At 37.8% G+C, this 15,530-nt stretch overlaps 1 protein-coding gene across 5 annotated transcripts in view; it reads right to left on the minus strand.

Moving 5' to 3' along the window:
• Window positions 1–15,530, minus strand: part of CA13 (carbonic anhydrase 13) — a 48,753-nt gene that overhangs the window by 18,349 nt on the left and 14,874 nt on the right. For all 5 annotated transcript variants that reach the window (XR_009053692.1, XM_057734623.1, XM_057734621.1 and 2 more), the window contains exons 4-6: window positions 13,020–13,115; window positions 11,696–11,758; window positions 5,012–5,167 (exon numbers count right to left, since the gene is read on the minus strand). Coding sequence is in view for 4 of the 5 variants with exons in the window: in XM_057734623.1 (XP_057590606.1) it covers window positions 5,012–5,167; window positions 11,696–11,758; window positions 13,020–13,115 (315 nt within the window). In the remaining variant the exon portion in view is untranslated. The remainder of the gene's footprint in view (window positions 1–5,011; window positions 5,168–11,695; window positions 11,759–13,019; window positions 13,116–15,530) is intronic.

Below are 15,530 nucleotides of genomic sequence, written 5' to 3' on the forward strand. Positions count from 1 at the left end.
AGTTAGGGAAATTTTCCTAGATTGTTAATTATCATTAATTACAAAATATAAAATTTTACTATTAAAAAAGGACATTAGAGTTTTGATTCCAGATATATTGGAGTAAGACTCTGCAGACAACCTTCCTGCAGAAGACAACTCTAAAACCCAGGCACAATACAAAAATAGCAACCAGCTGCAGGTACTAAAGAGTGAACAGAAGCAGAGGGATTCAGATGGGGAGTTCACACGCACTTGGAGAGGTGAAAGCCCACAAGTGAGTTCCTGTCTCTCCAGTGTTTCGTCTGGACAGGGTGGAGTCTGCAAAGTGCACAGAGCTGCAATGAGGGCATACCCGTGTTTCAAGGAAAGAGCCAGAGACAAGATCCCCAAACTCACACCCAAGAACCACACATGTACTGAGACGGAAGCTACTGCAGAAGAAGGAAATTTGTAACTCAAGCCCAGCCAAGAAAATTACCTGCCAACACGAAGGAAAACAATACTCATCAGAGAGAAATAACAGATTCACAATCTCCACAACTTAATGTTTACAACATCTAGAATACAATAGAAAATTACTCAATCTACAAAGAAGAAAATGAAATACATGCTTAAAGAAAGAAGTGAGAATCAAGATGAACCAAATTTGGAATTTACAAGGATTGTAAAGTAGCTACTTTAACTACCCGTGGATTATATGAAGTTAAAGCATATGTTTTAGTGCATGAAAAATCTCAGCAGAGTAATGGGAAGTCTCAGCAGAGAAACAGAAATAGTAAAAAAGAATCAAGTGGAAATTTTAGAACTAAAAAATATAATTTCTAGAACAAAAATTCACCAGATAAAATTAACAGTCAAACTGACATGAGAGAGGAAAGAGCAAATAAACTTGACTATAGATCAATAGAAATTATCCACAATAAAGAACAGAGATTTTAAGAAAGATTTAAAACTAATAGAGCCTCAGGGGGGCCTGTTAGATGCTATTAAAACGTCAAGTGTTTGCCTTAGAATATCATATATGGAAGCAACCTCAGTGTCCATCAACAGATGAACGGATAAAGAAGATGTGGCATGTGTGTGGCATATATAATGGAATATTACTTGGCCATAGAAAAAGAATGAAATTTTGCCATTTGCAAAAACATGAATAGGCCTGGAGGGTATTGGCTTACTAAAATAAGTCAGAGAAAGACAAATATCACGTTTTCACTTATATATGTAATCTACAAAATAAAATAAATGAATAAATATAACAAAACAGAAACAGACTCACAGATAAGAAAACAAACTAGTGGTTACCAGAAGGCAGAAGGGTTGGGCAGGGACAAGATAGGGGTAGGTGATTAGAGGTACAAACTACCAGGTATAAAATAAAGAAGTTACAGGTAAGAGAAGTTATAGCACAGGGGAATATAGCCAATATTTTGTAATAACTTTACATAGAGTATAATCAATAAAAATAACAAAGCACTATGTTGTACACCTGAAACTGATAAAATATTGTGAGTCAACTATACTTCAATTGAAAAAAAGAATATCAGAAGGAAAGGAAAGAAAACAGGACACAGCACACATAGAAATTAACTCATAAATAATAGAAGACTTAAATGTAAGAGCTAAAACTATCACTTAAAGTAGGAAAAAATATTTTGTGGTATACAGTTAGGAAAAGATTTCTTAAACAGGACACCAAAGCACAAACTATAAAAGATAAAACAACCTTCATTAAGATTAAGAACTTTTTTTTCACTTATGCTCTTCAAAAGATACAGTGAAAAAAAAAAAAAAGGCAAACCACAGACTGAGAGAAAACACTCAAGTGTTTTGAATGCTTCCTCATGGAAAAGACCTTTAATTCCAAACCTGAAGGAGGAACAGGAGAGTTATGTACTGTACGATTCAGTTTAAATAAAATTCTAAAAAAAGACGAAATTCTAGTGACAGCGTCTCAGTGGTTGCCTGGGGCCATGGGTGAGGAAGAAGATTCAGTACAAAGGGGCACAAGGAAACTTTTCAGCCAAGGGATCCATTCTGTATCTTGATTGTAATGGTTGTTGCAATAACCAAAATCATCTGCTGTGCACTAAAATTCATGAATTTTATTGTATGCAAATACCATAGTAAATGAAAAAGATAATTTTTTTTTAAAAAGGAGCTCATAATTAAAGCCAAGTATTCTGCACATCAAATTTGAGCGGATGACTAAGCCAATTTATATAATCTGGCATAAACCAAAAAGACCTGGCAAGAGAAGTCAGCCTTCCAAAAACTGACAGATCTGGTATCGGAAGTAGCAAAGAACAGTATTATCTGTTTACTGGCCTGGCAGTTAAATCAAGCATTTTAGTAAATGACTCTGGGGAGAAAAATGGACTTGAAACAAGAAAAAGAAAATGAAAATCATCTGAATTGCCCTTCAGGTCAAACAGTGACTTGGCAAGAAATAGCAGCAGGAAAAAAAACCTAGAAAAAAATTGGCATCAACTTACTAAAAAGAGAATTTAATCTTCACAGATAATGACATTATATGGTGGAATTGAAAAATAAATAACAATAATATTTTCCAGTGGCTTTTAAAATAAGAGCTGCTAAAATTGATACTAAAAATAATCTTTTGAAAAGTAACTCCTAAATCAGTGGTTATAGGCACAAAAGACATTTTCATTTTACTTTATGTAAGAGTTAAGCAACTAAATAATCTTAACCTTCTCATGCTTTGGGTTTTTAAAAATATACTTTTTTATTTCAGAACAGTTTTGGATTTAGAGAATTCTTGCAAAGATAGAATAATTAGTTCCCCTATACTCCACACTCAGTTTCCCCTTTTATTTATTTTTTTCTTTCACTCTTTAAGGACACACACAAAACTTTCCCCTGTTATTAACATCTTGCATTAACATGGTACATTTTTCACAATTAGTGAACCAATATTAATATGTTATCATTAGCTGAAGTCCATCCTTTATTCAGATTTCTTTTGTTTTTACCTAGTATCTTTTTCTGTTTCAGGATCCTATCAGGAAACGGCATCGTACTTAGTTGTCTTGTCTCCTTGAGCATTTCGTGATTATGGCAATTTCTCAGACTTACCTTGTTTTTGATGACCTTGACAGTTTTGAGGACTACTGATAGGTATTTTGAGAATGTCTCTCAATTGGGCATTGTCTGATATTTTTCTCAAGATTAGAATGGAATTGGACTTTTAAAATATCTTTTGCTTCATTCTTTAAATCTTAAAATCACCATAATAATTTGGATTATTAAGATATTACAATCATCATAATAATTGGGATTATTACTCAGATAATTATTTCAGTCTGGTTAAAAATGAAAATGTCTGAAGGTGTTCCTGCTACAGTAGATTTAAGTGAATGCCTCAAAGTGAATTACCACTTACACCGAAGCTCTAAAATACAGCTATTATTTTACAAACTCTGCAAAAAACCACATTAATAATTAATATTAATGAATTGAGCCTCATATAAGATACAGTAGTGAATTCACAGCTAGGCAGTCATTCCTAAACTTGCAGGGAGTTATTTCTGATTAGGTTAACCTAATGTATTTTAAGTAACTAAATATATATTTTGATATATTCTCTTCCAAATCATAGATGGATTGAAAAAAATTATTTTCCAACTGGCTTTAAGGAATAAAGAAGTTCTTGAAATATGAGGAAAAACATGATTCTTTAATATTACTAATTTCATGTTATAATGTATTAACTCTTACTATTCATCTGTTCAAATTTAATAAAAGAATGTAAAAGTAACCAGTTTAGCACATGAAGGGGAGAAAAATGAGCTCCGTTAACAAAGCCACTAAATCCATGACAGGTCATTTTTCTCATGACACAACTCGCTTTATTTATGATGGAAAAAATTCACAGGAATTTCCATGTCAGTCAAGCTCTGGATTTCTACCCAGACTTTTATAAAATGTTTTAATAAGTATGCCCTAATTATTATTTGGCTTTCATCCTAAAGGCAAGGTCGACAGAAGTTGGACGTGTTCAACACCCGAAGGGGATTTACCTGATATGACCTTCGTAAAGGTGAACCAGCTCCAGTCTTTGATTGGAAGAAAGATATAAACAGCTAGGCAGGTGGGCCAGGCCAGGACAGGAGTACTTTATTAGATGCAAAACTTACTAGGCTATGTTCTTGCTAAGATTTCACAGCATATAATTCGAAAAGGAAGACAAAACAAACCCCATTAGGCACAGCATCCCAGAGCACACAGCATCCACCTGGCAGATTACTCAGTCATACGGTGTGTTCACAGCTCAGACCAGAGTTTCTGGGCATCAAAGACATCCCGAGACTGACCGGCCAACTGACCATGGGGGCTCTATAAGCACTTATGAGAAGAACGAGAGAGGAAATACCTTCTCAAGGAGAGCACAGGCAGCCACCCACAGCCTCTTAGCAAATGCTTAAAGCCCCTCAGGCAGCCCCACAATAGTTTTGTCAATAAAACCCAAAAGAACACATGGACTTGTTAAACTGAGCAAGTACACAGCTTCTTAGGGCGCTATGCCCATGGCTGTTCTCACTGTTCCCTTCCTGAATGTGAACTCTGTAGAGGGAACAGGTCCAAGGACTGAGGTCAAAAGGTCAATGGCATCTTTTGAGAGAAGACTTTCTCCTGATTTTCCTGTTTGTATCCCACACTGTTAATATCTCAGACCACACAGAAGAAAATAAAAGCAAACGAGTATAGCCCTCAAAGTGGCACTTCACTTCTGTTCATGTCTGTTCGTACATTACATTTCTGGGAAATGGGAAAGAAATCATCTAATCATAGTAGGTCAAATAAGAAAAGGACATAAATCTCATCTGGTCCAACCACCCATCTGATTAATGAAAGGAAAACAAGCTTCATAACAGCAGAAACTAAGGGCAGGCTTTGAAACACACACACACACACACACACACACACACACACAAACACACAAACACACACACACACGATTCAGCCCAGTTTCCTCTAGTGAATCAGGATCAACATGGAAGAAGCGATGTACCTGTTGAGAGCTGATGTTTATAGGTTGTTTTAAAATAATCCATGTGACGCTCTCCAGAAGAGGTGGGACTGTAAGGGAACCAGGATACGTCCAATAATCCCAGCATGGAGGAAGCAGAGATAACGCATCAAAATTCGTGAATCGAGTTTGTTTACCCTAAGGAAGAAAAGAGAATTACAAAATTCAATGGGAAATTACAATGGGAAAACTTTACACAGACCTCAAAAAATATACATCCATTGAAATATCGTTTCACTCGAATTCTATAATTCACGGAATTATTTAGTATCTGCCTTTTGTATCTTAAAAAATAAGTATCTGCCTTAATCTAAAAATTTAAGATGAAACAGTGCATCACCTAGATTTATTTAAGAAGCACAAGATTTATTTTTTAATGTAAGTAGCCTTTAAAATGTGTTGCAACTAGGAGGAAACCCACGGGAAGCAGAGAATGGAGGAAGGCTGGCTGCACATTAAAGAAATTTACGTGGTCAACATTTGTCTACATCTTTATGAAGAGACCCCTGTGAACATTTAGCAGTGCAGCATCCATTAAAATGTTTAAGAACCACTTGTACTGGAGGAATCAAGATGGCATAATAGAAGGACATGCACTCACTCCCTCTTGCAAGTGCACCGGAATTACAACCAACTGCTGAGCAATCATCGACAGAAAGACACTGGAACTCACCAAAAAAGACACCCCACATCCAGAGACAAAGGAGAAGCTTCAATGAGATGGCAGGAGGGGCGCAAGCAGGTTAAAATAAAATCCCATGAATGCTGGGTGGGTGACTCACAAAATGGAGAACACTTATACCACAGAAGTCCACCCACTAAAGTGAGGGTTCTGAGCCCCATGTCAGGCCTCCCAACCTGGGAGTCCAGCAACGGGAGGAGGAATCCTCAGAGAATCAGACTTTGAAAGCCAGTGGGATTTGATTGCAGGACCTCCACAGGACTGGGAGAAACAGAGACTCCACTCTTGGAGGGCACACAAAAAAGTGTGCTCACCAGGACCCAGGGGGAAGGAGCAGTGACCCCATAGGAGACTGAACCAGACCTACCTGCTGGTGCTGGAGGGTTGCCTGCAGAGGTGGGGGGTAGCTGTGGCTCACCAAGGACACCGGGACACTGGCGGCAGGGGTTCTGGGAAGTGCTCATTGGCGTGAGCCCTCCCAGAGTCCGCCATTAGCCCCACCAAAGAGCCTGTAAGCTCCAGGGCTGGGTAGCCTCAGGCCAACAGCCAACAAGGTGGTAGCACAGTCCCACCCATTGGCAGACAAGCAGATTAAAGTTTTACTGAGCTCCACCCACCCAGCCCAACCCACCATCAGTCCCTCCCATCAGGAAGTACCCACAAGCCTCCTAGACAGCTTCCTCCACAAGAGGGCAGACAGCAGTATCAAGCAGCATCAGCAGTATTTCGTCTTGTGGAACTGAAAACCACAGCCACAGAAGGAGAGAGAAAATGAAAAGGCAGAGACTTTGTATCAGATGAAGGGACAAGATAAAACCCAAGAAAAACAACTAAATGAAGAGAAGAGAGGCATCCTTCCAGGAAAAGAATTCAGAATAATGATGGTAAAGATGATCCAGGACTTTGAAAAAAGACTGGGTGCAAAGATGGAAAAGTTGCAAGAAAAGTTTACCAAAGACCTAGAAGAATTAACGAACCATCAAACAGAGATATGCAACACAATAACTGAAATGAAAAATACACTAGAAGGAACCAATAGCAGATTAACTGAGGCAGAAGGGCAAATAAGTGACCTGGAAGACAGGATGGTGATAATCACTGATGCGGAAAAGAATAAAGAAAAAGAATAAAAAGAACTGAAGACAGCCTAAGAGACCTCTGGGACAACGTTAAATGTACCAACATTCATGTTATAGGGGTCCCAGAAGGAGAAGAGAGAGAGAAAGGACCTGAGAAAATACTGGAAGAGATTATAGTCAAAAACTTCCCTAACATGGGAAAGGAAATAGCTACCCAAGTCCAGGAAGCACAGAAAGTCCCAGGCAGGATAAACCCCAGGAGAAACACACCAAGACATATAGTAGTCAAATTGACAAAAATTAAAGACAGAGAAAAGTTATTAAAAGCAACAAGGGAAAAATGACAAATAATATACAAGGGAACTCCCATAAGGTTAACAGCTGTTTTCTCAGCAGAAACTCTGCAAGCCAGAAGGGAGTGGCATGATATATTTCAAGTGATGAAAGGGAAGAATCCACAACCAAGAATACTCTACCCAGCAAGGATCTCATTCAGATTCGACGGAGAAATCAAAAGCTTTACAGACAAGCAACAGCTATGAGAATTCAGCACCACCAAACCAGCCCTACAACAAATGCTAAAGGAACTTCTCTAAGCGGGAAACATAAGCGAAGACAAGGACCTACAAAAACAAAAACAAGCAATTAAGAAAATGGTAATAGGAACATACATATTGATAATTACCTTGAATGTAAATGGACTAAATGCACCAGCCAAAAGACATAGACTGGCTGAATGGATACAGAAACAAGACTGATATATATGCTGTCTACAAGAGACCCACTTTAGACCTAGGGACACATACAGACTGAAAGTGAGGGGATGGAAAAAGATATTCCATGCAAATGGAAATCAAAAGCTGGAGTAGCGATACTCATATCAGATAAAATAGACTTTAACATAAAAAATGTTACAAGAGACAGAAAGGATACTTCATAAAGATCAAGGGATCCATCCAAGAAGAAGAGATAACAATTATAAATATATATGCACCCAATATAGGAGCAGCTCCATACATAAGACAAATGCTAACAGCCATAAAAGGGGAACTTGATAGTAACACAATACTAGTGGGGGACTTTAACACCCCACTTACACCAATGGACAGATCATCCACACAGAAAATTAATAAGGAAACACAAGCTATAAATGACACAATAAATCAGCTTGATTTAATAGATATCTATAGGACATTACATCCAAAAACAGCAGATTACACATTCTTCTCAAGTGCACATGGAACATTCTCCAGGATAGATCACATTTTGGGTCATAAATCAGGCCTTGGTAAATGTAAGAAAATTGAAATCGTATCAAGCATCTTTTCTAACCACAACGCTATGAGATTAGAAATCAATTACAGGAACAAAACTGTAAAAAACACAAACACATGGAGGCTAACCAATGCGCTACTAAATAACCAAGAGATCACTGAAGAAATCAAATAGGAAATCAAAAAATACCTAGAGACAAATGACAATGAAAACACAATGATCCAAAACCTATGGGATGCAGCAAAGGCAGTTCTAAGAGGGGAGTTTACAGCAATACAATCCTACCTCAAGAAACAAGAAAAATCCCAAATAAACAATCTAACCTTACACCTAAAGAAACTAGAGAAAGAAGAGCAAACAAAACCCAAAGTTAGTAGATGGAGAGAAATCATAAAGATCAGAGCAGAAATAAATGAAATAGAAACAAAGAAAACAACAGCAAAAATTCATAAAACTAAAAGCTGGTTCTTTGAGAAGATAAATAAAATTGATAAACCTCTAGCAAGACTCATCAAGAAAAAGAGGGAGAGGACTCAAATCAATAAAAGTAGAAAGGAAACAGGAGAAGTTACAACGGACACTGCAGAAAGAAAAAGCACCATAAGAGACTACTACAAGCAACTATATGCCGATAAAATGGACAACCTGGATGAAATGGACAGATTCTTAGAAAGGTAAAACCTTCCAAGACTGAATCAGGAAGACATAGAAAATATGAACAGACCAATCACAAGTAATGAAATTGAAACTGTGATTAAAAATCTCCCAACAAACAAAAGTCCAGGACCAGATGGATTCACAGGTAAATTTTATCAAACATTTAGAGAAGATCTAACACCCATCCTTCTCAAGCTCTTCCAAAAAATTGCAGAGGAAGGAACACTCCCAAACTCATTTTATGAGGCCACCAGCACCCTGATACCAAAACCAGACAAAGATACTACAAAAAAAGAAAATTACAGATCAATATCACTGATGAATTTAGATGCAAAAATCCTCAACAAAATACTAGCCAACAGAATTCAACAACACATTAAAAGGATCATACACCATGATCAAGTGGGGTTTATCCCTGGAATGCAAGGATTCTTCAATATGTGCAAATCAATCAATGTGATACACCATATTAACAAACTGAAGGATAAAAACCACATGATCATCTCAACAGATGCAGAAAAAGGTTTTGACAAAATTCAACACCCATTTATGATAAAAACTCTCCAGAAGGTGAGCAAAGAGGGAATCTACCTCAACATAATAAAGGCCATATACAATAAACCTACAGCAAACATCATTCTCAACAGTGAAAAATTGAAAGCATTCCCTCTAAGATCAGGAACAAGACAAGGATGCCCACTCTCGCCACTACTATTTAACATAGTTTTGGAAGTCCTTGCCACAGCAATCAGAGAAGAAAAAGAAATAAAAGGAATACAAACTGGAAAAGAAGAAGTGAAACTGTCACTGTTCGCAGATGATATGATACTATACATAGAAAATCCTAAAGATGCCACTAGAAATCTACCTGAGCTCATCAATGAATGTGGTAAAGTTGCAGGATACAAAATTAACACACAGAAATCTCTTGCATTTCTACACACTAACAATGAAAGATCAGAAAGAGAAATTAAGGAAACAATCCCATTCACCACTGCAACAAAAAAAATAAAATACCTAGGAATAAACCTAACCAAGGAGGTAAAAGACCTGTACTCAGAAAACTGTAAGACACTAATGAAAGAAATCAAAGGAGACACAGACAGATGGAGGGACACACCGTGTTCTTGGATTGGAAGAATCAACACTGTGAAAATGACTATACTACCCAAAGCAATCTACAGATTCAATGCAATTCCTATTAAATTACCAATGGCATTTTTCACAGAACTAGAACAAGAAATTTTACAATTTGTATGGAAATGCAAAAGACCCTGAATAGCCAAAGCAATTTTGAGAAGGAAAGACAGAGTTGGTGGAATCAGGCTTCCTGACTTCAGACTACACTACAAGGCTACAGTGATCAAGACAGGATGGTACTGGCACAAAAACAGAAATATGGATTAATGGACCAGAGATAAACTATGGTCAACTAATCTATGACAAAGGAGGCAAGGATATACAATGGAGAAAAGGCAGCCTCTTCAATTAGTGGTGCTGGGAAAACTGGACAACTACATGTCAAAGAATGAAATTAGAACACTTCCTAACACCATACACAAAAATAAACTCAAAATGGATTAAAGATCTAAATGTAAGGCCAGACACTATAAAACTCCGAGAGGAAAACATAGAAAGAACACTCTTTGACATAAATCACAGCAAGATCTTTTTTGATCCACCCCCTAGAGTAATGGAAATAAAAACAAAAATAAATAAGTGGAACCTAATGAAACTTCAAAGCTTCTGCACAGCAAAGGAAACTATAAGCAAGATGAAAAGACAGCCCTCAGAATGGGAGAAAATATTTGCAAATGAATCAACAGACAAAGGATTAATCTCCAAAATATATAAACAGTTCATCCAGCTCAATATCAAAAAAATAAACCCAATCAAAAAATGGGCAGAAGAACTAAATAGGCATTTCTCCAAAGAAGACATATGGATGGCCAAGAAGCACATGAAAAGCTGCTCAACATCACTAATTATTAGAGAAATGCAAATCAAAACGACAATGAGGTATCACCTCACACCGGTGAGAATGGGCATCATTAGAAAATCTACAAACAGTAAATGCTGGCGAGGGTGTGGAGAAAAAGGAATGCTCTTACACTGTTTGTGGGAATGGAAATTGATACAGCCACTCTGGAGAACAGTATGGAGGTTCCTTGCAAACCTAAAAATAGTGTTACCATATGACCCAGCAATCCCACTGCTGGGCATATACCCAGAGAACACCATAATTCAAAAAGACACCTGCACTCCAATGTTCATTGCAGCACTATTTACAATAGCCAGGACATGGAAGCAACCTAAATGTCTACCAACAGATGAATGGATAAAAAAGATGTGGTACATATATACAATAGAATATTACTCAGCTGTAAAAAGCAATGAAACTGGGACATTTGTAGAGATATGGATGGACCTAGAGACTGTCATACAGAGTGAAGTGAGTCAGAAAGAGAAAAACAAATATCGTATATTAACATATATATGCGGAATATAGAAAAATGGTACAAATCAACAGGTTTGCAAGGCAGAAATAGAGACACAGATGTAGAGAACAAACATCTGGACACCAAGTATGGAAAGCGGGGAGGGTTGGGGCGAATAATTTGGGAGATTGGGATACCAAATTGTACACTCTAAATATATGCAGTTTATTGCATGTTAAATGTATCTCAAGAAAAGTTTTTTTAAAAAATGTGTTGTAACTAAAGGCTTTCTCTGTAAAACTCCAATAAAAGAAACTGTGCAGAAATAGATTAATGATTGTTTCAGATAATTTAAGACCCCTTTATAATTTTCAAGAGATAAGTGGTAATAAGTCACTTCTGCTCTATTGGTCAAGTATGTTCCAAACCAGCTTCCCAGCTGGCAGCATATGCTATGTCGAAGTCTAAATATTTAAAAGAGAAATTCAAGAGATAAGGATTATATTAGTCACTAGTAGATAGCAATTAATTTTACCTTTACTTTAATGGAATCCAAAATGTCAGTAATCTTTTGCAGTTGGGGATTATGCTCACCAATCTGAAAACAGGAAAATTTCAGAAGAAATGATTACTGTAGCATATCAGGTCTGAATCACTCATTTCAGGCACTGAGCCAGCCCAGAACAAACAGTGATTGTTCTATAATGAGGCTCTCTTTCACCTGCCAGCCATATCACGCCAGAAAAATCTAAACAACGAGATAATATTACAGGGCTCCTTGGCTGAACTATAACTTTCATTCCAAAACTAGCAGTAACAGCTTCATATTTTTTCACCTTTATGAATGTTTAGGGTACAGGTTCTCTTGAGAGAAACTTGGCTTAGGAAACTCTTATATAACACCGAACTATTAAACCAAATGTGACATTCAGATCCTAGGACCAAACCGACTATTGGAGACATCAAAACATTAGAGGAAAACATCTCCCACTTTCAGCTTAAAATGACATGAGGTCCCAAATGAAAGGAATATACCATCATGAAGAGAATCCTTCAGAAAAATATATATACTTCTTTTCATTTCTTTGGGGTGTCCTGATCGATCTGAAGGTTTTATGTCCTTCAGGATTCAAGTATAATACCTTGCCCCACTTGGATCTCACTGCCAGCACCAGACTTGGGGACCGAAGAAGGAGCATGCCAGTCTCTACTCTGCCCCATGCTTCCCCCAGTCCCAGCGCGAGTTACAACATCACATACGGAGTCAGTGGCATAACGAAGGTGCACACCCTAAAGAATGTGGTCGCAGTGGGAGCTAAGCAGCCCAACCCACCCACAGGTACTATGACAGTGATACCTGTCTGACCTCCTGTGAACACCAGACAAAGAAAAATACAGCAGAATCTTTTCAAATGGTCGGTGTGTTTGGGACAACAAACCACTGTGGTCAAACTAGTGCTTCAAGAATCAGGAACTTGAACTTTACCCTATCCTGTATCTCCAAATATTGAGCAATCAGGAAGAGCCTGTTATCAAGATTTTCTTCTCAAGATCTCAGTTGTTACTTCTGCTACTATAGTTGCTGCATCTGCATTTGCTATTCACATACAAATGACCAGTGGACAACAAGATGAATCGTAAGACAATCCTCCTAACGTAGTTCTGGGCCCTTAGATGAACCATAAACTAATATATAAAACTTTAATATTCACTTCAAAAGTAAAACGAAACTTCAAAACTTCTAGGAAAACTAGAACTAGTTTACTATTAAAAAAATGGTAGACTATCTACCCCATGGCTAAGACTCTTTATTCAAAGTGGCTGATTTAGTTATTCAAAATGAAACTAGTGATTCTCACCTGTAAAAATACGCCCAAGACAGCGAGTCCATCTGGCTCGTGAGCTGCCTCAACAAAGCTGGGGTATTTGTCTGAATTCCAGTGAACGACATGGAGCTGAAACAGAGGAACACCACATGATTCAAATGTTTTTTTTAAATACCCTTAAAAACATAAATGCAAATAGAACATTTATATAGATCTTCTGGTGCTGTGCACTTAATGTATTCTTCACAAGAACCTTGAACAGAATCCTCCTGTTTACTTTTGTCTGAAAACTAAAGCACACAAGCGAAGGACTATGTCGCTTAGCTGGGCTGTGGGGTACTGTGCTGACGTCCACATCATGCAAAGGCTCTGGAGCCTCTTGCCAAGCCCCTCTAGTCCTCACAATCTCCAACCGTTGCTCCCAAGTGACTCGAGGCTCCTGCATGTCCACAGATGGGTCTGCAATCGTGCAGCCTTGGATGAGACCCCAGCTGGCAGTTGAGTCCAACACACAAGCACAAGCTCACAGGTGAGTGGAGAAGTCAGCCCCATGCAATACGTATTCAGGGACAGTCCTGCTGCTGAGAACAGTGCCAGTTCCCCAAACTGCCCAGTCCAGTGTCCATCACTGCAGCTTAAGACATTTAATGGCTTGAAAATGCAAATATCCCTTAGGGTAATTATCTTAGCAGTATTTACACATTTTCTACCTTCAACGAGTATGTTCAGATCCTCTGTTGAGAACAAGTTTTAATAGGGAAGAGGCTTCAGGGTCTTGTAAACAGAGGCATCGGAGGGAGCAAATGAGAGGCAGCTGGTGCTACTGACGAGCGGAAAAAGGAAAGAAGGGAGAGAGGAAGAGTTGGAGAACCTGGAACTCTAGAAAACAGGCTTCACCCACTTCACAACTCTACCCCACGTGAGTGGCCAACTGTCCTACAATTGTAAACAACTGCCGTGTCCCAAGCTCACAAACAAGTGTGAAGGACTGTAGAATATCAATAAGGCAGAAAACCACGCTTAGAGGTCTTCATTCCCTGTTAAGGGAAGGACAAACTGAGATAGCAGCCAGAGAGCAATAAAGGCACCCAAATGGCTTGGTCAAGATCATGACTTGGCCATATTGTCTAAGGTCCCTCCATGAAGGATGGACTTCAGATAAGATCTCTTTCAAATGAGTCCTTTGGCACCTTGCAGACGAAACACTTATTTATGAAGGGTTTCATACACAAGTCACCTTTCTGGTTGTTACAGAGAGAATTTAGTATATTCAAATGAATGTTGTTACCCTTTCCTTTAAATATAACTTCACATCTTACAGGCAACTAATATAAGAGGATTTCTAGATAAATAAGAGCTATCATAAACTGGGAACTATAAAACTATAAAATAGAGCACCATCCACAAACAATCCAGGAAGAATGTGGAATATCCAGATGGAAAATAAAAAAGCAGACTCTTGTGGTGTCATGTTCTATGCTGATGTCAGCATAGCTGGGAGAGGCACGAAGCTTGAAAACATGGGATGATAAAACAAACTTTTTTGGCTCACATGAGACAGATGAGGGAGGGGTAGGAAAGTACGCTCAAGTTGTTTTAAGTGGCTCCACGCCAACATAGCAGCTCACTTAGGAAGAGATGACACCAACGAGATAGAAAGATGTGAAATGCCCTCTTTAGATTCACAGCCTTAATGGATTAGAAAATGAATGTGTAACTAAAGAGATGTGACTCTATCTATATATCCTCCACTAGTTAAAAAACAATTTTTGAAATATTATGGGAAACTAAAGCAAGAAAAATCTTTTCTTTTTTTAAACAAGTCCTTCTCTCTGCCACACACCTGGTTTAACTGGCAGTGGTACCTTCAGAGGAATGGATGATATCACTTTTATTAGCATTTGTATTTGAACTAGAACTCAAACAGCAAACTCACATTTCCTAACAGTGACAGCCACAGTGATTTGAACTGAATGACAAGAAGTTATAGTAGCCACTGCACAAATGGAAATGATAAGATTCTTCCCTATTGGAAAGCAATTTCTAAGTAATAGTATTATTCAACTTTAGTATTTTTAAATTGCGTACTATTGGTACATAAAATGTGCCCATCATGCCCAAAGTCATCCTTAACGTTGATGTCATAATTTTACTATCAAGTACATATTTAACATGCTTATTATAGAGCTGGCATAAATTGTAATCAGATACAATTCCAAATATGCAGTGGACTATTAGCCTACTTTTTGTAGATATGTAACTCCTGGGATAAAGTCTTTTATGATTTAGATTACTTTAATCTCTGTAATGTCACAAATCATTAGATTAAGGCTCCAAATTAAATTTTTACAGGTTACGGCTTTAAAGGGTTTTTTTCTTTCATTTTTTTTCTTCATATTTTTATTTTAAAGAGGACCAAACTTGATAGTCCTGAGGTTAGGTACAAAAGCAGCTGAAAAAAACTAAACAGCTCCCTGGAATCACCTCTATAGCCAAGCACAAAGGGATTCTTTTGAACCTGAAACCAAATGCAAATGACTCCCA

This window comes from Hippopotamus amphibius, chromosome 5 (assembly GCF_030028045.1).
Source record: "Hippopotamus amphibius kiboko isolate mHipAmp2 chromosome 5, mHipAmp2.hap2, whole genome shotgun sequence".
Classification (NCBI taxonomy): domain Eukaryota; kingdom Metazoa; phylum Chordata; class Mammalia; order Artiodactyla; family Hippopotamidae; genus Hippopotamus; species Hippopotamus amphibius.